The 25,556-nt window shown below is 41.4% G+C and overlaps 1 protein-coding gene across 14 annotated transcripts in view; it reads left to right on the plus strand.

The window, feature by feature from the left end:
- The window catches only part of RAPGEF2 (Rap guanine nucleotide exchange factor 2), a 396,941-nt gene that overhangs the window by 266,956 nt on the left and 104,429 nt on the right, over window positions 1-25,556 (plus strand). The window contains exon 1 of one of the 14 annotated variants that reach the window (XM_073605992.1): window positions 19,065-19,283. The exons of 10 other annotated variants lie outside the window; for them this stretch is intronic. Coding sequence is in view for 3 of the 4 variants with exons in the window: in XM_073605979.1 (XP_073462080.1) it covers window positions 20,505-20,564 (60 nt within the window). In the remaining variant the exon portion in view is untranslated. Of the gene's footprint in view, window positions 1-19,064; window positions 19,284-19,319; window positions 19,556-20,151; window positions 20,565-25,556 lie in introns of those variants that run through there. 3 more of the 14 variants (XM_073605986.1, XM_073606003.1, XM_073605979.1) reach the window with 3 other exon arrangements.

A 25,556-nucleotide genomic window follows, 5' to 3' on the forward strand; every position in this document is an offset into this window, starting at 1 on the left:
CTCTGTCCTTTTTGCTCCTCCCCTCCCTGTCGGTGAGCTCCATGTCCATGCCCGCCTCCTCCCCTTCTGCTACTCAAATTGGAGTACAATTTACATTATCCTCTTGGTTGATGAATCTAATGTCCCCCTGTGACTGGGCGCAGATCGGTGATCACGTGACCTGCCATCTTTCTCCTCTCTCGCATTATAGCTGCAGTGGGTGGGGTCGACTCTCTCCTCCTCTCCTCCTGAATGACGTCAGAGGGGGATCCTCGGCTCTGCCCGCTGCAGCTGTCAGGCCGAGAGAGGAGAAAGGTGGCGGGTCACGTGATCGCAGATCTGCGCTCTGTTAACAAGGTATATAGATGCAAAATATCTGCGTGATTAGACCAAACTTAAGTCTGCAGTCACACACACTGAGGTGAGCAGATTCACATGGGGGGGAGCACCAGTTTGCTGTCATGTTGAAAAGTTTGGAGCACCATCACAAGAACAAAGAGAAAAAAGTTTGTTTTTTTCAAAATTTTATTTTTTTTTTCCGTTTATTTAGCAAAAAATAAACAAACCGAGTTATGATTAAATACCACCAAATGAAAGCTCTATCTGTGTCAAAAAAATTATAAAAATGTCATTTAAGTACAGTGTTGAATGACTAGGTAATTGTCATTTAAGAATGTGACAGCACTGAACTCAGAAAATTGGCCTGGGCAGGAAGGGGGTGGAAGTGTCCCTTTTTTAGGGCGGACCATTTCTCTTGCAGCATTATATGGAACCACCCTTGCATGCAGGGACTAGAGTTGTGTGTTTCTATACCAGTGGTCTCCAAACTGCTGCCTGGGGGCCAGATGCGGCCCTTTACTCATTATCTGGCCCTTGGGGCAATATTTAATCCTCTGACACCAGCAATGGTGCACAATCCCCCCCATTGACACGCACAAAAGGGCAAAATTCCCCCCACTGACACCCACAGAGGGGCACAATTCCCCCCAATGACAACAATGGGGCATAATCCCCCTCACTAACACCCACAAAAGGGGCACAATTCCCCCCAATAACAACAACAATAGGGCATAATCCCCCCCATTAACACCAACAAAGGGGCACAATTCCACCTAATGACATCAACAATTGGGCACAGTTCCTCCCAGTGACACTAAGGATGGAGCATGATTCTTCCCAGCCAATGACACCAACAATGGAGCACAATTCCTCTTACTGACACCAAACATGGAGCATTGTTTACTCCCACTGATGCTCAGACATTTTCTATTTCCAATGGCCACAGTCTGGCCCACTGTAGTCTTAAGGACAGTAATCTGGCCTTTTGTTTAGAAAGTTTGGAAACCCCTGTTCTATATTGTGTTTAACAATTAAAACACACAGCCCTGTAGTTTAGGATGGAAAGGCTTTCCTCTGCTCCTTCCTCCTCTTCCCCTTCTCTTTTGGAAGCTAGCAGACTGGCTTTAGACGGTACTGTCCATTAGTGTTAACTCTTCCTGTGAAGACCAGACACGTTCAGGGAAGCAGCACTGAGAGATCAGGAGCTATCACCAATGAAAGTAGTAAACAGCAAGTGCTGGGGTAAGAGTTTTAACAAATGGTTTACTGGGGAATGTTTATTTTTTTGTACTCAATGTGTTCAGTTAAAAACTGCTACAGGTTTTAATACAACTGTAAGGATCCCGAAGCTTGAATTATGCATATGTTAAGGAAACTGATTCACCCCCTTCTTCCTACTGCATTTCTTCAGAATATTGTGCAGTCTTGTGTATAATCATGCTCCACAAAAACATCTAGAGAGGTAAGAGATTTTTAAAAATTATTTTTAGGTATGCTGTGTGAATGAGAACACAACACATAACAAAATATATTTGGCGTTTCTCAAATTTGACTAACAAAGTGGTAATGCACAATGTTAGGAAAAATGCATAGGTAGCTTCAATATCAGGCTACTGAGTAATGTATAGAAAACCTGTTAGGAGAATCTATAGCTGCCACTACTGGCCACCTTTTGTAAATGCTAGTTTCTTTGCTGCCTTTGGCATCAGTACTTCAAGACGAAGACTTGAACATACAGCAAACTGAGATAGTTTGGTGTTAGGATTCCTGATCTACACGCTTGTTACACCTTAAGGAAGGATTTTCACCCTAGAAAGAAAAATAAATAAAAGTCAGCAGCTATAAATATTGTATTATGTATACTTAATAAAAAGACACTTAGGGCTCCTTCACACGGCACACGTGTCCGTGTACGGAGCCCGCTCTGCTCAGTGGGGGATCGCTCCATCCATCCCCACTGAGCAGGCAGATGACAGGTCTGTCTCTGCACACTGTGCAGGGATCGACCTGTCAGAGCGCCGCTCTCCTCTGTGGGGGATCGGATGAAGATGGACTGTAGAGTCCGTTTTCATCCAACCCGCAGACGGATGGAAGAGTAGGGTTTTCCTCCATCGTGCTTTTTCAGATCGGAGTGGGTCGGATGTCAGCGGACATGTCCATAGACCTGTATGGAGCGTCCGTTCAGGTCCGCCAAAAAACTGACAGGCGGACCTGATTGGATCATCCATGTGAAAGAGGCCAGCATGTCAAAGGATCCAACACCATCCTCACTGGGCCATCATGTTTAGTGTAGAAAGCCGGCTGTGACTCCATGCGACTGCACAACTGGCTACCCACTGCACATGCACAAGCCAAGCTATGCTTTATGAATGGTTCCTCAGCATTCTGGGACCTGTGGTCTGTCCCACTAGGCACCCCCCCCCCAAAAAAAGTACCAAATATGATGGGGGGGGTTCTGGAGGGTTAAGGAGGACATCCTTTTGGGTGAAGTTCTGCTTTTTTCTATGGGTTAGGTCCAACGAGGTTCATTCCAACTGAGGGCCGGGAGCATAGCCATCAAATGTCTGACTCTCCGATGCTGGTCTCAGCATTTTGGAGAGTGGTAAAATCCCATAGGTAAGACATGTTTTTACCACCTCTACCCCAATCGCACCCCTTTAGCTGCAGTGGCCAGGAATGTACACATGCCGCAGCAGGAGTTATAAGCCCTGTCATGGTTGATGGGTGTAGCACCTGCCAAGTATGACCCATTCATCTGAATGAAGCTACTCTGCAAATGCCTCGCAACCTTGTGCAGTAAAGCAAACAGGGGGTTAAATCAGGCAGTGTTTTGTTGCATTCTCACCACCTGCTTTAACCCCCTGGACCCCACGGAAGCATGCTGTTGTGGGTTGCTTGCAGTGTGGTCCCATTTACTTGAATAGGGCAAGATTGGCAGGCGGTAGCACTCAGCAAAAGCAACAGGGGGTGTTATTACTGCTGCGAAATGGTAACACGTTTGGCTGCTACCTCAACAGCTGAAGGGGGTAGGGATTAAAGGCAGTAAACTCAACCTCAGGGTTTTACCACCCCCCAACTTTGTGTGAACAAGCCATAAGGGTGCCGCGGTGAAATGCAACTTAGGTTCCATTCACACCATTGCATTTTTTCATGCTTTTTGCCTTCTGCAGAAGTGCAGGACATTTTTTTTTAACGGGTTCCTATTAAGGATGAGCTTCGGCGTGTTCACACAGGCCACGTGCAGAGCCTGCCAGGAAGTTGGCATTGCGCTAATCACAGGCAGTTAGACATTTCCCAATCTCTGCAGCCGGCGCATCGGGACAATGTCTCACTGCCTGTGATCAGTGCAGTGCCGACTTCCTGGCGGGCTCTACAGGTGGAGTGTGCGAACACGCAGGAGCTCATCCTAAGTGCTGACCACAATTCTTTCTTGTGGATATAGTAGATGGAGTGGTGGAATGGTAATTTATGTTAGGCTTGGCCATACATGTTCAATTCTCTTGTACAATTTTCCCTTCGATTTACCAAAAAACATATGAGGTCAAAACTAAACAATTTCCAATTGTTTCCAATTAGGCAGGCCCTTGCACTACATAGTTTAAGGTAAATCTAAAAGAAAATTGTACAAGAAAATTGAACATGTATGGCCAGCCTTGGTCCCATCATCTTTTATTTACATTTTAACTGAAATTAGTAAAGTAAGTAGGGTATAACCAAATCTTTGTGAATATAAATTGTAACCCACAGAAGGTTAGCATTAAATACAGTATGTTTTCATTTTATGCATTACATTATTGCCATTTTGTGTATAAATGACTATCTTTGGGAAAGAGATGAAGTTCTTCCTTAAAGTGGAATTCCAGTCTATATCTAATCCTAAAACTGCTCCCTCCCCCCTTCTAGCTGCTATTCTAACTATCACATCAATGCATTTTTGTGCCTCTACGTTTTTGAGAAGGGTCAGGGATTACTTTTTAAACGCAAAACTATGTTTTTTGCTTTTTTTGGTTCGATATGCTTCAATGGAGAAGCTGCAGAAAAGTTTGTACTGCGTTTATACCACGTTTCTACTGCGATTTTGCAGCGATTTGCGTTTTTAAATCTGCCCAACAACAAATTTTCCCCCAAAAAAAGCAAAACGAAAATTGCGGTTAAAAAAGAAGAAAGTCCAACAAAAAGCACTGCAGAAACGCTCAAAAGCAACATGCATAGATGTGAATTGATCCTAAGGGCTCATTCACAAGTGCAGAAGGCACTGCTGCTCCTCTGAAAAGCGATCCGAGTGTGTTTGACGGGTATTAAGGAGGTGAGATATGTTGCCTCCTCACCCCCTGATTTAAACCCCTGAGTGCCATGCAAAGCATGCGATTCCGACATGGTAGTGTAGCAATTAGAGGTTTAAATCCGTGTTGTTGTTCAGGTAGATCTCCACCTCTAAGGTTGTCTACCCCTGCTTTACCCTGTTGTTGGCAGTTACCGCATTTACAGCACCGAAAAATTGCACAATAGAGATGAGAAAACAGCACATTTCTTTTCCTAGTTTTTGGGAAATGTGCCTGCAGTATATTCTGTCCCTGTAGATTTTCTCCATAATAAAATTTTACTTGATGGATTACAAAGGCTACACGCTGATATTATCAAAGGTTTTCTTTGTCATGTTTAGTGACCTCATCAGAAGCCATCTGTGTGACTGATTGACAGACTTGATTCTTGGTAAAACTAATCACACTGCATGGAATGGTTGGCTCATTTTTCATTCCCTGGAGTCCTACAATTAGGCCTTATAGCTATGAATTATTATCCCATAATGTTTTCATTTCAGATGTGTGAATCGCTAAGAAAACGTGTATGGTACAGTTAAGTAGTTCTATATATAATGCAGACTAGTAATGTACTGAAACGGCATTTTTAGGTCCCAGAAATAATAATTGTAATGTGCATTGGCAACCAATCAGATATTAACTACAGTAAACTGAAACTCGAAGGGATCCCGTGGGTTACTATGTTTTTCATATCTGAACTACAGTTTGTCACATTGAAATAACCTTTTAGTTATCCAAATAGGATTTTAAAAAATACCACATGCCTGATAACTGGCGATAAAGGTAGAACCCAGCAGGTTTATGAGCAGATCATTTGACAAAACAATCTAATATGCACATTGTGTGTTGATTGTTCAGAAATGTCTATTGTAATAATGTATATGCAGGTTTTTAGACTATTTTCAAGGAAAGCTAAGAGAGGTAATTAGAGCATTTGAGCAGAAAGTCATGTGGCTCAGCTGTGACTAGTATGCTGCACAGGTCTCCAGCTCTGTTGCTAGAAGTCTATTTTTACAAGTTGCATCATCTTTGCTGCAGAGCACAGAGGTCTACAGGGAATTGCTGTTCTTTTCACTTGTCTTGAAAAGAAAGCTTCACTTGATGTCATAATCTGTGTGCACAATATTTCAAAATTAAAGGGTATGTGAGAACATTTTATTAACAAGGTTGATCATTTTCCATTAATATCTGGTAATTTGGACTTAAGCTATGGACGGTGTCTCTTCTCCTCCAAAAAATAAAAAATAAAGCTTCACTACAGTAGTGCCTCTTTAGACAATTTCAACAAATGTCATTTGTTTTGCTGAATAATATATATATTTTTTTTTTGCAAGATGTTTCAGCTGGAATCACACCTATGTGCTTGTGATAACTCCTGATAAAACCTAGGTTTTATTTATTTTATTTATTACAGGTACTTATGTAGCACCATCAGTTTATGCAGCCCTTTACATATTTGTATTATACATTCACATCAGTCCCTGCCCTCAAAGAGCTTACAATCTAAGGTCCTTAATACACACACACACACACACACACACACACACACACACACACACACACACACACACACACACACACACACACACACACACACACACACACACACACACACACACACACACACACACACACACACGTCAATTTAGATGGGAGCCAATTAACCTATCAATCATGTCTTTGGAGTGTGGGAGAAAAGGGGAATACCCGGAGGAAACCCATAAAGACACAGGGACAACATGAAAACTCCATGCAGGTAGTGCTTCAAATCAATGACCCAAGTGCTGCTAGGTGGAAAAGCTAACCACTTAGCCACTGTGCTGCCCCCTTTTTTTTGTGCACTATATGGCAGTTCATTTGAATGCATTGCATATGTGATGGCACTCCAGCTCATATATATCTTTACACGCAAATCTGTACATTTGTGAATACACTAGGCATTGAAACGTGATACATTGTCCATGTTTTTCATTCGTTGAGGCTTGTCAATGTGAATAGGCTGCCTATGATGAATTCCAGGTATGGTAAATTTTTGCATAGTTATATTGGTCCATCTTGGACCAATGTAACTATGTATATACCATACCTGGCCGATGCACCTGAAAGCTGAATATCATTGAAGTATTCACCACTACTTCAGTGATATCTACTTGCTTCCAGGTCCTGTGCTAAGCAACTGGCCTGATGCATTCTGAAAACAGAAGGTCGACCACTGAGCACAGGCTACATTTAAAGAATGCTTTGCATTCTCTGAATGAATGAAAAGCTTTCTCTGATTGGAGAGTCAAGGTGAGATCCTAATGATAGAACAATGCAGACATGATTATGTAGAATAAGCAATAATCCCCTCCCAAAGCTGCCGCCTACTACTGCTTGCCTATCCAAACTGATGCAAGTTCTGAAGCAAGGCACATCTCTGCAGCATGGCAAACTTGTTTAGTGTGTTTTGGATACATTATGGGTGAATTGAACTGTATGTTTAGTCAAAACTTTTCTTTTTAGTTTTGAAAAGAGTGGGAAAGGATCACAACCCATGTCACCTTCTCACATCAGGTACTTGGGAACCAATATTCCAGCAGACCTTACCAAACCCTCTGACCTCAATTTCCAAACTCTCCTGGCAACAGTCAAAAAGATCTTGCACACAACATACCTACTATAAACTCTCTCACTTGTTCATTCCTTCAAAATTCCTTATAGATGTACATGTCACTTTCCTTCAATTTTTCTGGCCCAGTAAAAAGCCAGGATTAAACTTAAAGCTCTTAAAGCCGAGCAAGAATTATCTGTATTGCATACTTGTTTCAGCTTGGCACAATATATAAGTATACATATGCCATACTTCAGGGGCCCTAGGGAAGCTAAAAGTCACTGTAGTAGTTGGTGCTACTATAATGCAAACTTTCACTCATGTGCTCAGACTTGAAAGATGCAGTAATCAGCTCCCCACCATCTAACACATGGCAATAGGAAAGGGACCTTGGTTGTTCTCTCTCCCAAACCCAAATTGACACCATCCTCTTATTAGCTCACGAATCCTCCCTATCCAACATTCAAGAATCTGGTTATAAGCCATTAACCAGATGGTACAAAACTTTACATCAGTGGTTCTGAAAGCGGAGTTCCAGCCGTTTCTGTGTTTATTAAAAGTCAGCAGCTACAAAAAGTGTAGCTTCTGATTTTTAATAAACATCCACTCACCTGTCCCGCGGTCCCGCGATACGGCCACCCCAAGCCTTGGTTCTCTTCCTCTCTGCGGCGCCGGCATCACTACTGTGGGCACCCAGCTGTGACAGCTTGCGGCCTCACAGCCATGCGTGAGTCATGCTGCATGTCCTGAATGGATGGGCAATCTTCAGGGACCTGTGACGTGTCCCAGAAGATTGCAGGGAGGGGGGCCGCCTTGTTGGCCCAACTGAAAGTAGGAGCTGGGTACCTGTCAAAACTAGGTACCCACTACCCCCACCCCAAAAAAAATGACATGCCAAATGTGGCATGTCAGGGAGTATGAATTCCTTAAAGCGGAAGTTCCACTTTTGGGTGGAACTCCGCTTTAACCTTTTTCCAGTCCCGACCCCTTTTAAGAACCTGATGAATGCTGTGGAGTTTTCTGTGGCACTGAAGAGGTTATATTGTGCCATTGCAGATAACACTTGTTTTTTACATTATTGTGCCTTTTACTTCACTTTATTACTTTGTGGTATTGTACACTTGTGTGTTTGTATTCATTTAAGATATGGTAATGATTATTATTTCATTTAATTTTTAAAAGAAACAGCACAACAAGTTTTTTGCATGTATAGTTTTTCATGTTCCTGTATCCTGTATTTTTTTAATTAAATACAATCATCTTGTACAAATGAACACAAATCTACAACACAAATCTACTACTACCACTGGTACTAGAAAATAAGAATTAGCACTTCCTATTATGGAGTGACAAAATATGTTGGTTGTGCAGAAAATGATGATATCAATTTAAATGCACATGGGCCAGCAATGAGTTAGGTCAGTGCTATAAGCAGTGGCAGGGTGCTGTTTTTTAACGGACTCCATGAAACCCATGGACCCCGGGTTAAGAAACCCTGCTTTAGATCTTCTGCATACACAACACAATGCTCTTAATTTTTTAATTTTTTTTTTTGTGTTTTGGAAGATCTTGTCATATACCTTTTTCGGAGTTTAGGGATATAAGAATAAGGCAAAACTGGTCTATCAGTATGAAGCAATTTATTGTCTTGCTGCTCAGCTGCTATTCATAAGGACCTCTGGTAGCACATGTTTTGCTTACTTCCATGTAGAGACTCGGCTGGCAGTATACAGAGACTCATTCCAATTCAGGGACAAGCTGCTATATTCCTACTCAGATGTCCTCAGGGAAACATCTGTCCGTTTTTGGACAGCATAAGATAACATTTTTACACATATGTGCTTTTTCATAGCTTTTAGTGTGATTTTTTTCAAACACAGTCTTTGATGTGAATTCCACTTTGTATTCACATCCTTGTGACCTCACTTTTTACTCCTGTGATATTCCATACAAATGGTCTGTGGCATCAGATTGCACCTTTAAGCTGATCATATACTGTACAGTAGAATTTTTTTTTTTTTTTTTTTTTTTTAGAACATTTGATGAACACAACCACACAGTCCTAATAGTTTACTTTCCAAAATATTGGTGATGACATAAAAATGGGAGATATCAGTTGAATAGATTTATCAAATAACAGTAAAATATACCCTCTGCAGACTAGGGTTGCTGACTCTTCCATTTAATTTTAAAAATTACATTTAATAAGGAATGATAATGTTTTACACAGGGTCTGGGACATCCTGCCATAAACACAAGGAGATGACTAGTACATTTTACTTGTTACTCATCCCCAGATTCTTTGTAAAGGAGTGGCTGCCTATCGAAAGATGAATTGTAAACCCCAATGCAGTGGTTGCGTCATTTTTGGCAAATTTATCAGTAAATCGTGTTTATGTAATGTGAGGGGCAGTTACAGTATATATTCATATAGCAAATGATAGAAAACCAACCACTGTACCAGCCACATAAAATCATTTATTTGCTTAGAATCACTCATAAAAACAGACGCTATAGAAAAATGTCCTGTTTTGTTTTTAGTTTTTTAGGAGGGGGGCAGTGACATTGGAGGACATTTTTTTTTTCTTTTTAAAAGGTAGCCTGAAGCTTAGAATTTAGAATGGGGTCATGCAGTAAACGTACAGATAACTGGATCTGCCCCCATCCTATCGGTCAATTTTCTACACTATAACCAGCCTCAGGTGATGTTCTCAGACAGGCAGTACAGACAGGAAACTGACCGTGTAGTTATTTAATTAGTAATGGTGACATTGTTCCTTGCAATGCGCATTTGTATCTGTCTGTTAAAAGATTACTGAAATTATGTCAATGGATTGTGAAGCTAGTGTTGCCTTCTCCCATTACTGCACCATTGGGTTTAAAAACCTGTAACCTTTAGCAACCAGTAATACTTAGTGGAAGATGATTTAAGGTTATTGAAAAAGCCTTCACGATCAAATAAAACCACCTTGGCTGTGTAGTCTGTGCGTTATTGGTAGAATATTTGAACCGAACACTGTTGTAGTCTGGCCAGGTAAAATTTGCAGGTTGTCTGCAGCCTAGAAGCTGGCCCACTGTAGTAGGCATCGCTACTCCAGCGATCTGCACTAGCTTCGGGTCCCATGCCAAGAAACTGCCCTATTGCAATGGGAAAACAGGAGGTCGGCCACTGGACATAACCACCAATCAGAGAATGTGTTTTTTTTTTTTTCAATGAATATTCTATTTTTATTCTCTGCGTTCTTTGATTAGACGAAGTAAAGGGCATGAAGTTACTACCCCACCTCTCTAATACATCCATTCAGAAAATGCTTTGCATCCTATAAGAAAATGTAAAGTGATCTCTGAATGACTTCTGTACTGAGCAGCCGACCTGCTGTTTTCAGAATACTCTTTGGCGCAGGACCTGGAAAGCAGCAGAGATCACTGCAGTAGTCATGCCTACTACAGTACTTTGTTCCAGCTTCTAGAGGGATCTTACAGGTATGGGATATGCATAGTTAATAGGTCCGGGCTATGTAAATGTCTAAAAATATCTATACCTTGAACACTTTAAAAGATTGGCTTAGTAGTATGGCAGATATTGACTTGGTTAAATGGCATACCTCCCACATTTATGAAATAACAAAAAGGAACACCTTTTAACATGTAGGAAAAAAACACACCCCTGCCATGACCCAAAATATGTAGACCACAAAATATTAAAACATACAAAAGTATTGATAAAACCCATAAGTGCTTCTTTCACAATTGTTATTTTTAAAAAGCCGCATTTAAAAAAAAAAAAATGCAATAATACCTCTCTGTACTGAAATTGCTAACTTACTTTGCTGCGTATTGTGAACTCCCCACATTGTGCAGTGTAAGCTGCAGCAAGGTAGATAAGGCCAGCTTCATTTCCTGGCTAGAGGATATCCAGCATCATCTAACTCTCTTCTCCCCAGCTTTTCTGTTCCTGGCCCATTGGATTTCAGTTCAGTCAAGGAGGTTCAGCTTTACTTGTGGGAATTACAAAAGCTTCCTATTTTCAGAAAAATTTGTACAGTACATTAATGGCCATTCCCACCATAAATGATCTTCCTGCATTGCATACAGAAGCACAAAGATCTAGTGATGATGTCACTAAGTTTAAAATAAGGTATCTTATAAAAAAACAGGTTTTATTTCATAATATCATTAGCATTTTGCTAGGGTGGAGCAAAAAGCACAACTGAGGAGGAAAGAGGGACAAAGGGCTTTTGGTGAAGCCTGGTACACACTAGCAGTTTTTATTTTGTTCAACCCAGTGGGCTAAAAGAAAAAAAACAAAACAGAAAAGCTCAGGCAGAACCGCTGTTCTATCTCCCCCGCTGAGTTATTGTGTTCTGACAGGGGGACAGACAGAACACACCAGTCAGAGCCAGAGCACTTTATCGGATGCCGATTGGCAGACCTTTTTCAGTCACACCCTTTCGACAGAAGTCAGGCATTTGACCAGTTTCTGTTGGACTAACTGCCACACACATGGGCCGAAGGTCAGCTGGTTTCTATTGAACCGGCCAATATTCGGTCCGTGTGTACGGGGCTTAAAGCCCTATGCAGGGAAATCCCCTGTAATTGAAAAACAAACAGCCAGAAAAAGGCTTAAAACATCCGCAACTCTATTCAATTATGAAATTTTTTTTTTTAGCTTTAAATACATGTTGAGTGATCGGAGCATAGAGGCTCTTCCCAGGTGGTGACACCCACCCTATAGAAAAGTAAAATGGTGAGTCTGCTTTTGAGAAGATTTTCCAGCCATCTGGAAAATGTATCTTCAAAATAACAAGCACCTCTTACTAGGGGTCGACCAATATTGTTTTTTCAGGGCCGATACCGATTTTTCGGCCGCCTTTCAGGCAGATAGGCGATATAAAGTGCCAATATTCTGTACATCACCGTCACCTGCCACCCAGATGCAGCATGTCACTTGTCACTGTCTCCTGCCACCCATATGCAGTTTGTCACTACTTACACTATTTCTGGCAGCCTCTCCCCAGCGGCATCCAAGTAGATAAACTTCCACATGCGGGTGGGCGGTGAGAGTTGACGCAACTATCTCTCTGCTTGCCCATGGCTGCAACTCTCTGTTAAGAGTAGCCTTCACGGCCCTGCTGTAGGGGCGGAACAGCGGTGATGCAAGGTGGGCAGTGAGAGATGATGTAATCTCTCTGCTGCCCACCGCACTGCTGACAGAGATTGTCAGAGACTGCAGCAAGCGCTGCGCGGGGACAGGGGGAGGAGGTCTGACCAATATTGGTAAGTTTCTGACTCATACTGATTAGGTGACTATCGGCTCCCAATAATCGGCCGCTAGCTCTTACTGCTGGAGACTGTTATCAACCTCTTGGAGATCAGAAACAGCCCGGTTATGCTTACAGCCAGTTGAATTCATTTTTAATATTCAGTCATTTAGCCAGCCTATATATGACTTGATTTAAAGCATTAAAATTTGGATTATTATTTTTCTGTCTTGAGCATGGACACAGCCCTAACTATATTCTTATTAGTTTGGTCTTTTGTAGTGTACAGTGGAAGAAGCTTTCACTCAACAGGAAATCTTTGTCTGCGTAAGTTTTGGAAACGCAATTAAAATGTGTGGAAGGAAACCGATTTCCGGCACCAGCAGATTGTTTTGTGTGAGCCACCACCCTGCCTTTTCCTCATGCTTACCTACAGCTGGGCATGGGGTTCTTGTGACTTACTAGTTTGACATCTGTATGTTGCAAATATGAAAACTGTCCATTTATATAAATGATAGGACTTTTACACGCCCACCATATTTTTCTTCAGTGTATAGTCTGAGGGCACCAGTTACCGCTACAATTTATCTTAAAATAGGAGTGGCTGTTTTCTTTGTTTTCAGAAAGACAGTCCATGCAACAAATAAGATGGTGAACTGCTAATTCCACCCTGGAAAGACTGTTCACAACTCAGCCCATATTAGCTGGGGCTCCCTTCCAGCAGTGGGAGCTTCCACGGCCAGAGCCCTAGAAGTGGTATTAATTCTGAGCATACCTGGCATCGCATTGGTGTGCTTGCCTAGAACCCTGGTTCCAGGGGGTGGACAGAGGCACTCTTTAGCACATTACAGTTTCATATTCTGAAATGTACTTGTCTAATCTTTGGCAGACCTGTAGCCTTCTGTTACAGTGCCTTGCCAAATTATCCTCCATCCGACGCCCCCCCCCCCCCGGCATTTTTCATGCTTTGTTGCCTCACAACCTGGAATTAACATGGATTGTTTGAGGATTTGCGTACTACTCAACAACATTGTTCCTTAGGAGCATCAAGAGACTAAAAATTTGGGACTCTTAAAGGCACAACTGTAATGGACTACAAAAAGTATGTAAAAAAGTTTATTTTTATTAATAACATACAAAAAACATAGGGAGTGGACATGAACATTTAAAAACACATCGGATATAGGCATACAACACATGTAATGACACCATTAAGGATCCTATCCTGCAGTCTTCCTAAGTATTTCTATATACTCTCAACAATACATTCATAATCCAGGTACAAGAAAAGGGTAGACTTCCCCTAGAGAGTTAAGATTGAGGGAGCACTGCAGGTCTGGTATTCCAGAGTGGTGTATTCTCCAATTGCTCTACATGTTTCACGTTGACAAAAAACGCTTCTTCAGGAGCTAGAGGTTCGATTAGATATGAAAAAGAAAAAAAATGTATTCACAAGGGTGGACTTAGTCAATGGATCGCTAGAAAGCAATCAGAGATAAAGGTATCTTTGAAAAAGATCAGGCTGGCAGCAGACAGAGACCAAGGCATCCCAGATAAATATCACATCAGGTAGTTGTAGGTAAGGGGAGAGCTTGTATAAGCTGCAGTTCCCACGATAGATAATAAGAAAATCTGGAGTGCACCGCTCTGCTGGGTTGCTGCCTGTTGTATGTCTCAGCCCAACATTGTTTCTTACTTGTTTGGAGAGTTCCTTGGTCTTCCTGGCAGTGTTTGGTTAGTGGTGCCTCTTACTTATGTGTTGCAGCCTCTGGGGCCTTTCAAAAAGATGTGTGTATGTAATCACAGGTCATGTGACACTTAGATTGCACACAGGTGGACACCATTTCACTAATTATATGACTTCTGAAGGTAATTAGTTGCACCAGAGCCTTTTATGGGATTCATAACAAAGGGGGTGAATACATACGCACATGCCAATTATCAGTTTTTTATTTCTGAAAAATAGTTTTATGTATATATTTTTCTAATTTTACTTCACCAACTTAGACTATTGTGTTCTGATCCATCACATATAATTCAGATTAAAAGAACATTGAACTAAAGGCTGTAATGTAACAAAATGGGTAAAAAGCCAAGGGGGTGAATACTTTTGTAAGGCACTGTACATTCCAGACTGCTGTCCAACAACACAGAGAGAAACCTTTATCTGTAAGTACTCATTTCCATTGTTACAGGTATTATCTGTCAGTTTACACATATATAATTGAGCATATGAAGTTCTCTAGTCACCTAGAGTGACCTCCAAACTGCTAGGGGTTAACCCTCATTGCTGGACATTTCCTGGTTATTTTCCTGGGGCTTTAAAGGTGTATTTCCACGTTCCTCTTACTTTAATTTGTTCCATGTTTCCATTTATATAGCTTAGCTTTTTAAAAAATGCTGCTTACCTTTTTTTTTCTTGCTTAAAAACCCTATATAGCTTTCCCCTTATGTAATGTTAATTTGGAGGCTGGGAAATTGAGGTTTACAGTATTTAAAGCGTTTGTTAACCCAAAATAAATAAAGCATGTTATACATCACAGCACCTGTTCCTTTAAAGCATGTTATACATCACAGCACAGCAGTGCTTGTGCTGTGTGATTTGGCCCCCTGTAACACCTAAAAAAAAAAACCTGGCTGATCCTGCCAGTTACTGCCCTCCCCTTTGTAAACTGACCACGGTTCATCATGGCTTCTGAGCCCTGACACTGGTCAGTTTACGTGCCTCCGTCATCCACAGCCCTGCTCTTTGTCTCCTCTGTCCTTTTTCCTCCTCCCCTCCCTGTCGGTGAGCTCCATGTCCATGCCCGCCTCCTCCCCTTCTGCTACTCAAATTGGAGTACAATTTACATTATCCTCTTGGTTGATGAATCTAATGTCCCCCTGTGACTGGGCTTTATAGAAAATGCAGCTATATATCTTGTTTACAGATCACAGATCATGGATCACGTGACCCGCCATTTTTCTCCTCTCTTGCATGATAGCTGCAGCGGGTGGGGCTGCCTCTCTCCTCCTCAATGATGTCAGAGGGGGTTCCTCGGCTCTGCGCGCTGCAGCTGTCAGGCTGAGAGAGGAGAAAGGTGGTGGGTCACGTGATCGCAGATCTGCGCTCTGTAAACAAGGTATATAGCTGCAAAAAATTTGCGTGATTAGACCAAACTTAAGTTTGCGGTCACACACCCTGAGGTGAGCAGATTCACATGGGGGGGAGCACCAGTTTGCTGTCACGTTGAAAAGTTTGGAGCACCATCACAAGAACAAAATTATATAGTATATTCTTTGTTTTATTGTTATTGTTTTATAATATATGCACCTTTAGCACTTTATGCATTATTATGCAATATTCACAATAGTCATCTATTGCACAGTTATTATTGTTTTTATTATACAGTTTTGGAATCTTAGTACCAGTGTATAGTGCGGCACTATTTTTTAATTCATTAAGGTATATAGCTGCATTTTTTATAAGGCACAGTCACAGGGGGACATTAGACTCATCAACCAAGAGAATAATATAAATTGTACCCTGTGGGTTAATAAACACTTTAACCATTTCTATACTGTACTGGCAGATCACATTATCAGTTGTAAACTAGATTTCAACATGTCAACACGTTCAACACATGTCCTAACAAAGGATTAAAGTAATGACAAACCCTCATATGTTAAGCATGAAATAAAGTTTAAAGCATAAAATATTTTATTTTATGTGCTGAGAGAATTGATTGCTATATTAAACAGAACATGCAGAATTTGCAAACTATGGTCTTCAATATTTTGTTTTTGGTGGGGTCCTTTATGTGCCGGGTAGGAACACAGCTTGGTAGTCCTTCCAGCAGAAGCTAAGGTGATTCCATCATAATCAGACTACATCGGTTGGTTTCTCACTCACAATTGTACTTCATGTAGAACTGTCCCTGGTTCTCAGTACTGGCTAGTTGTGCAGAGTAGCTGTTCTCATTATGTGACTTTGCCCCTATCTGCTGTTACATTAGCTGTGTTCAGGAGAAGGAATAATGTCATAATGTAGCTTTTGGGACTAGGAAAGTGAAAAAGGAGTCCATATTATCACTTTTGCCATCTTAGCACTAAACAGATTCCAAGTTCTTTCCTCTCTAATGGAAATCATACTTACCTAGGTGGATGCTGCATCAGTCCCCTGCCGGCTCTAAGACTAAAAACTGAGCAATCAAAGCTGTTCGCTCAGTTCTCAGTGCTCCATAAACAGAGAGCTGGTGACTGTCAGTGGGCTCTGGGCTGTGCAGGAGGCAGAAACATGGCTGGCTCAGGCTCTCAGCGAATCGCTGACAGGCTGAGCCTGGTGCTGGGCCAGGCCAAAAAGCTCAATTTTGGTCTCATCACTCCAAATGACTTTGTGCCAGAAGGTTTGAGTCTCTGCTGTTTGGCGTATTGTAAGCGGGATACTTTGTGGCATTTGTGTAATAATGGCTTTCTTCTGGCGACTCGACAATGCAGCCCATCTTTCTTCAAGTGCCTCCTTTATTGTGCATCTTGAAACAGCCACACCACAGTTTTTCATCTGAAGTTATTTGTGGGTTTTTCTTTGCATCCCAAACAATTTTCCTGGCAGTTGTGGCTGAAATCTCAGTTGGTCTACCTGACCGTGGTTTGGTTTCAACAGAACCCCTCATTTTCCACTTCTTGATTAGAGTTTGAACACGGCTGGTTGGCATTCTCAATTCCTTGGATATCTTTTTATATCCCTTTCCTGTTTGATACAGTTCAACTACCTTTTCCCACAGATCCTTTGACAATTCTTTTGCTTTCCCCATGACTCAGAATCCAGAAACGTCAGTGCAACACTGGATGAAAGATGCAAGGGTCTGTCAGGAATCCATAAACTCATTGACCTTTTATACACACACACTAATTACAAGCAAACAGATCACAGATGAGAAAGGTTACCTTTAATAGGCATTCAAACCCCTTTGTGTCAACTTGTGTGCATGTTATCAGGCCAAAACCACCAGGGTATGTAAACTTTTGATCAGGGCCATTTGGGTATTTTCTGTTGTGATTATGATTTAAAAAGAGTAAACACAGTTGAATGATAATAAATGGCTTCAGCCAAACACTAACCATGAGCGAAACAAAAGTTTTTGTGTTATTCATATTCTCTGAAAAATGGCCAAGAAATCATAAATTCTGCCAGGGTATGTAAACTTATGAGCACAACTATACATTTGCGATCTTTCCGCAGGCTGGACTGGCTCTGACGACAGCTGACAGTCGGCTGAAAACAGGTCACAGGAGTGCAGAAGGAACTGCACTCCTGTGACCCACAGGAAAAGTACAGCCAAACCAGCTTTGGCTGTACTTCTTTAAAGAGCTTTTACTTCCCCTAGACCAGGGGTCTTCAAACTACGGCCCTCCAGTTGTTCAGAAACTACAATTCCCATCATGCCTAGTCATGTCTGTGAATGTCAGAGTTTTGCAATGCCTCATGGGACGTGTAGTTCTGCAATAGCTGGAGGGCCGTAGTTTGAGGAACCCTGCCCTAGACTAAATGAGCATTTAACCCTTGCAGTGTTTTGTTATATCGGTTCAATAAGTGCAAACAAAAACAAAATATCTGTTGATCCTGTCAGAAATGTGAGCTGAAAAGCTGCCTGTGTTCCCAGCTCTGTCTGTGAACTACAGGAAGCCCCCCCCCCCCCCCATATTATAGAGATGAGATAGGGGGAAGTTTTTGGTTGACAACGCTGCTCCTTCATAGTCTGGTGAGAGAACATCATCTTCTTAGATGAGAAAGTATCTTACTGGCAGGATCACCAGGTGAAATTTAAAGCAAAAAAAAAAAAAAAAGGCTGAAAACTAGCACAGACACCACATCTAAGGATTGGTATGCAGCAAAATATAAAATTTTTGTTTTTAAGTTTAGTTGTACCTTATGCAACCCGGAAGCTTTGCTGTTTCCTGATTGTTAACGGTATCCCAAGTAGAGGTTGCTTAAATGCTTCCATGGGCATAGTGTTTATGGAAATAAACCTAAACCTAGTCGTCATTATCCTCTAATATCTACATAAATGTGGTTTGTCCTTGGTGCACACCTTAAAAATTGACTACCAGCAAGTTGTGTTCATTTAGAGCCCTGTTATCAGGCTTGTTTTATGGGGCATCTCCAGAGCCTATAAAAGCTCCAACATTACAAGGACGTAGGTGGAAGGACATTAAAAGCAATGGCACTATGCTTTCATGCTTGGTGGCAGAATCCTAATTAATAAGCTTAGTGTTACGGTATTCCATTGCACGGCTTCTGTCTCTTGTACAATTTTCCCATGTGCTGCCATTGACAGCCCAAATAAAATGCCACACTGCCATGCAGTACTGTTGCTGCTGAATATTAAATGGAGGTTTTTCTTATTTTGTGAGTCTGTGGGAGTGAGTCAGATGTGAAGTCATCAAGGTAAGAGCTGTTTAACCTTTTCCCTGCTGAAGGGCATTCCTAGCTGTTGCAGGGGCACAGTGATGTGGTCTTCCTAGACTGTGCCAATGCAGTGTCAGAGCATGGGTGTGCCACACTTGCATGTGGAGGAGGAGGTGGGGGATTATTATCTGGGAGCACCTTTTTGGATGATTTGTCATTTGGTTCTGCTTATTACTTTGACTTCATTGGACTGATTAGGAGCCAGTATTCTCTGGAATCCCACCCTCTAAAAGCTGCTATAGCACCGACCGAAGGCTGCCTCTGTCTTGTCCATTTTTACTACCTTAAACGACTGAAAGAGTTAAGAACGTGAGGGGGCGATCCTGGAGGAATGCGCCTTTCATGTGAGTTGAATATTTCAGAATATGAGCAGCGAAGACACTAAGGGGAGAATTCTGCTTACAGTTACATCACTAGCCTTGCACATCATCTGTGCCTGTGCAGGTTAGCAGAACACACTGCAGTCACTTGTTTTTTTTCGGCAGGAAGCAGCAATGCCGATCCCTTCCTAAGAGGAATTTATTTCTTATTTAGAAAAGGAAGCCTTCTCGCTACCCAGGAAATGGCTTTCCTTGTGCGTTGCTATGCCAACTGCCTGCAGCCATGGTCCCACAAAGTAAGCACAATAATGTAATTATATTGGCGTATTACATTCTGACTCTGGGTGTTAGAGAGGAGGGGGCTTGTATTTGTGTGTATGTGCATTACCGTAATGCTGGTCTTGGGGTTAGAGATATGCTTGTTGGATGCAAGGGGGGACCGTCGTGGTATAGGGTAATGTCCGTCAGTGTCACCCAGCTAGGATTAATTGTGAAAACTTGGGTTAGTTGAGCATAGCAGAAAGCACTGGTCACTGATCACACTGCATCTTTAGCATCCAGGGAGGAGGTGCCTGAAGCCCCCCCCCTCCCCATCCACACATACATACATTCTCCTCTAGAACATTATTGTATGTCTGTGCATGTCAGACTGAGAGCGAGTATCTGTAAAACCCGCATTTGCAAATGAAGCCGGAGTCCTGTATTTGCAATGCTTGGCTGCTCACAGAGGGCTGGCTCCTACTATGACTAATCCAATACAATATTAAGCCTTTTTGGAAAGGACTCTGTGGGCGGTCAGCCATTTTAGTTTTTTTTTTTTTTTTCTTCTCCCTTCACCCCTCACCCCCTCCACTTCCAATCCACCCCCTCTCCTCCTCCTCCTCCGCCTCTTCTCTTTTTCTTTTCCTCCTATTCTTCAGTTTCAGCTATGGTCTTGCTTCTCTAAAAGAATGCTGGATGGATAAGATTTCATTAGTCACTTTGCATACAGAGATGCTGGGGCTCCCAGCATTGTAAAACATGGAGACAGATGCTGCTGTGAGGACTGCTCCATTGCATTCAGAGCTGAGCGATTCTCCTCTGCTGCCCGGCACCTTCTCCCTTTCTCTGCCTCGGATGGTTTTAACATTGTTGTCCTCCTTGCCTGCCTGTGTCTTCTACTGCATGTCTGTGGATGTGATTGCCGCTGCCCTTCAGAAATTCACACACCATGTTTAAATTCATCCTAGCCTCTGTTACCTCATTATGAAACCTCTTGCATTCTCATCTAGCCATGGAATTATGGGCCAGCAGGAGAAACACTATGTGAGTATTTGATGTTTGGCATTTCATAAATATAGGTGCTTATTTGTCTGTGCCTTGTGTGGAGTGAAAGTTATTGCGACAAGTACTCGGCGGAATGACATTTCTGTCATTTATTTCGTAGTTTATGGTGCTATACTCTGAAACTCGGATTTACAAGCTGCAAATGACAGCAGCTGGTACATGTTGATTGTGAGCCCCTACTTATTTCATTTTCAAGCATCTCCTTTTCTGTTTCCTTAGCAACAGAGTATCCCAAATGTCTTAATTTTCATAGTCCTTTAAAAGGAATTCTGTTCTAATCAGCAGAAGAAAAGTCTGTATTTACATACATTTGTTGAGAATTTTGTATGTGTTCCCATGTCGTTGGATTTTGTGCACATATTGCATGCAAATTTGTGTTTCTATATTTATCGCATTTGTAATCGTAAGTTGCACATTTTGTAGTTTGTCAGGCATTGAAGTTTTAATGAAAAACATTGTGCCCTTCACCAAGGGTGATAATTACGGGTTTCTATGGTGACGGGAATAAAATTACATAGCTTGAGTAGATACGGTACCTTACAGCATGCATCCTCTCTCTTCCTCCCAAAGCATGAACATATATTTAACTCTGCTTCATTTAACTGTTTAATTTCTAGCTAGGTTAGCTAATGCCCCTGGCGATGTTTAACCTCTGCCATGATAATTGTATAACACGGGGTGGTTTCATCTGTGATTTGTTTTTTTTTTTTTATCTGGTCTTTGGCACAACAAGGGTTAAGTATATTGTCCGCTTGCGTTATAATTGATCCCATGAGTCAGCTCCACTTTTGTCACACAGTAATCCCTATGTTTGTTTGAATTGCTCACATAGGCAGAACACCAAAACTACTTTTGAGCTAAAATAAGTGAAACCGGATTGGCCATAAAGTAGCAGGCCCCTCGGCCCTGTACTGTGCATAGTCAGTTGCCCAGCTTGTAATTTTGGTGTCATCTTGGCATATATAAGTGAAATAGATCTGCGTTAGGAATGCAGTAATTGGCATGGCGCATCATGTGGTTGTCGTGTGGTCACGTTTCCTTGGCTGTATAGTGGGTCAGGGAGGGATAAACTGATGTGCGCTGTAGGCCAGGGCACAAACGGTGGCATGTGGTGTTTTGATTTGAATGTTTCCCCCATCCAGCAGCACTCTCCTTATTCTCTCTCTGTCTCTGGCTGTCTTGCCTCACTACAATGCAGGTCATTAAGTCCAAAGATCTGCTTGCACACGGCTCCTTTAAAGCGGGTGTGATTGTTAAGGATATGAATAGTGTTTTCAGACAAGCCATTCCGGTCACATGACTGCTGTAATGCAGCATTACGAGGGACTTTTATTTTGTGGCTTTGTCACAGAATCGTTTTTGGAAGTAATTAACTTATGTAGAAACTATTTGGAAAATCCTAAAGAAAAGTCAGCATGGTTTTTGTTTTTCAATGTAAAACTTCTGGTGCATAAAATCTTTATTTTTCTACAAATGTTTACAGGCATTTTATAAATCTATTGGTAATCCATTCATATCATAATATGTAGCCTTTCCTCTGTTATATACACAAGGTAATAGACTCATTTCACAACCCTTGCTTGGTTGGCTTGCAGAAAGACATTCATGATTAAAAATGTTGAGAAGGTACTTTATTTGAAGGTTATCTACAATTAAAAATATACCGTAATCTGTTCTGTATGTTTACTGACAAGCAGAACAGGACACTACCAGAATGGAAATCTGCCGAAGAAATCCTATTTCTTATTCTGAATGTCATGATGTATCTATACTTTTGTGTTCTCTTTAATGTGTATTTGGGGAACTAAAACATATTGTCTTAGTGTTTGGGTATGAGGCATTGTTTCCAGCGTTTAAGGTCGGACCTGCATTTCTGTGGTTAAAGCTATAGCAAAGATTGTGGTTTAGAGCAGCCTTTCTCAACCTTTTAAACATAGAGGAACCCTTGAAAAAACTTGCCGGTCTTGGGGAACCCCTGCTAAAAATTTACTTTATTTACATGTAGGCAGGTGCAGTCTACTTTCTTCACTGCAGGCGGCACGCTTCGGTAGCGGCACTGTTGGAGAGGAAGTCAAGCGGAAGATTCCTCTGATTTCCTGGGCCACTGGGAAAGCTATCCTATTGGATGCTGCCACTTCATGTGACCCTAGCAGCCATCTTGGGTCAGGTAGAGCCTATTAAAGGCCATGACTCCTAGGTTTGGCGGCTTTTGCAAGTTGGTACAGTAGGGATAGGTACCCCGCCTGTTAGGGACAGTACTAGCAGTAGGGGAAGCGTAGGGTCAGAACTCCTTTTGGACATCATCCTATTTGGGAACGCAATGGCCAGGCCTCATTCTGCTCCCTTTACAGATGCTGTCAGTCCGGCTGATACCCGCTCTTTTCACATTACTGGAAACTGTGAGTGGACCTGGTTGGGCTGCCTTCCCACTGGGTTTGTGTTGAACTGTTGCTGTATTATTTCAATACAAGTTTTTCCATTGCACCTGACTCTGTGAATTATTGCCGCCCCACCCTGTTGCACCCCACCTACATACAAGACATGATAGATTAGTGTGATGGTCAGTGGGGAAGAATGCTCCTTACACTTGTGGACATAGGGAAGAATTAACCCCTTACAGATAGTTAAAAAGATCAATGGTGTCAGTGGGAACTTATCTGACAGGCAGACATTGCTTAATGCTTAAGGAACCCCTAGCAACCTTTTTTAGGGATCCTAGTGTTCCATGGAACTCGGATTGAGAAACCCTGGTTTAGAGTCTAGGCAATGGTCTCTATTTACTAAGAGATGTCTGTGTAGAGTGCTGTGACCAAAAGCAGCCAGTTAAAAACCATATTCATTAGTCTACTCAGTCTAAGCTGCTGAAAGATGAATAGTGATTGGTCACCAGATCTCTTTTCTCTATTTCTATATGAGTGGTGACATCTTTTATAGATTAGAGTAATGGTGAATAGGTCCTGTATGTTTGTTGAAAGACAACTATCCAAGCGTGTAGCAAATATTAAATATATAACAGATTATCATCAATTTTTTTCTAGGCTTTTGAATAGACATATATATATTTGAATCTTTTAATAGGTGATAACAAAACACGTACGGTGTTTGTATGTGCCTGTCAGTAGTCAGTTAACAAGTCCTCCCACCAACAATATGACACGATTCAGTTTCTCTGAATTGAGTATAAGTAATCAATTATAATTCTTTAAAACATTGGTGACACTGAAGGTACTGACTCTATATTTTATAGTACATATAATACATACATTGCAGCTGGTTTGGAGGTGTGATGTCCTTATGTCAGCTTCCATCAGATGATAGAACCATGTTGTTAGCATTTAATTAGCAAATATTACCATTTGGTTTCTTACAGCTCTGTTAGAGATAACTAGAGTAGCTGACACTCGGCTATCTGTAGAACTTGGGTTGCTTAGCAACATATTAATGTTTCGGCAACTATCACAAAGTCATGTTGAGAATAAGATGACAAATTATATGGTAGTCAAATCATACCGGACACAAAGCTGACTTCAGGTGCTGGTTTTAACTATCCTGGTCGTAAAATATATATATATATATTTTTACATTTTTATTTTGTATAACGGTGGTTAGAAGCTCAGAGGATGTCTGAACCCTGACGCTTCTCTCTGTATTTAGGGTGCTTTAATGTGGCGTATAAAGTTTGTTGAAATTCATTGACCTTACATCTGCCATGTACATTGATGCCTTGTAATCAATACTAATTTAGTCCACTATGCAGTGGGCTAAATGCAGTGAGCATCAGTTGAGTCTCAGGTACTCCTTGAGTGCTTTTGAATTTGGACAGGAAGATGTCCTAGAATAATGCAATGAATTATCACATTACACATGGTAGAACTGGAGTTGTATGTTATGGAGGTGTTGCCAAAATCAACAACTTGGGTATTTAAATTTTATGCCCTGTGCTCTAAAGTAGGCACATTCTAAATTCTAGTTCTGGGTAGAGTGTGATGTTTTCTCCCTCCTTCCCCCTATTGGATTCCCACTCACTACAATACTTTGGGAAAGAAACCTATGTATCTAAGTGCTTAGTATATTCGGAGATGTATGCAGCAAAGTGATATGCAGAACCTTACTTTGATTGTAAAATCTGAGCTTACTCCAGCTAATTGAACCTCTTTGGTATTTATTTAATGTAAAAATCTGTCATATTTTTCAACAGCTGAAAGTGTGGGAAGGGGGGACTCTGCTATGCTTGATTTTTATAGGGAAATTGAGATCTTACATCATCTGCGATAAATGTGCATCACTCTGTGCATTAGTCCTTTAACCACTTAAGGACCGAGCCTCTTTCTGAGATTTGGTGTTTACAAGTTAAAAACTTTTTTTTTGCTAGAAAATTACTTAGAACCAACCCCCAAATATTATATATATTTTTTTCTAACACCCTAGAGATTAAAATGGCGGTCATTGCAAAACTTTCTGTCACAGAAAAAATACACTTTTATGAATTAAAAAATAAGACAACAGTAAAGTTGGCCCAATTTTTTTTTTTACATTGTAAAAGATAATGTTATGCCGAGTAAATTGATACCCAACATGTCACGCTTCAAAATTGTGCCTGCTCGTGGAATGGCGACAAACTTTTACCAATAAAAAATCTCCATAGGCGACATTTAAAAAATCCTACAGGTTGCATGCTTTGAGTTACAGAGGAGGTCCAGGGCTAGATGGCAGCTAGCTGCTGCCATAACAATGATATTCACCTTCAAAGTAGCGATGTAAAACGACGGCGGGCGGTCCGTAAGTGGTTAAAGCACAACTCAACTTTTGTTGAGGAAAAAAAACATTCCCCTTTGGGTGATCTATGTACATTGCAAGGATTATAACAACCTTTGTTGCAGATTCCTACCTTTTTGTTATTCTGAAGTAATCCATTTGTGTTTGTCTGTGCCTCTGTACTAAGTGGGGTCTAATGGGAGTGGTTTCATAATT

Source organism: Aquarana catesbeiana, linkage group LG01 (assembly GCF_042186555.1).
Source record: "Aquarana catesbeiana isolate 2022-GZ linkage group LG01, ASM4218655v1, whole genome shotgun sequence".
Classification (NCBI taxonomy): Eukaryota; Metazoa; Chordata; class Amphibia; order Anura; family Ranidae; genus Aquarana; species Aquarana catesbeiana.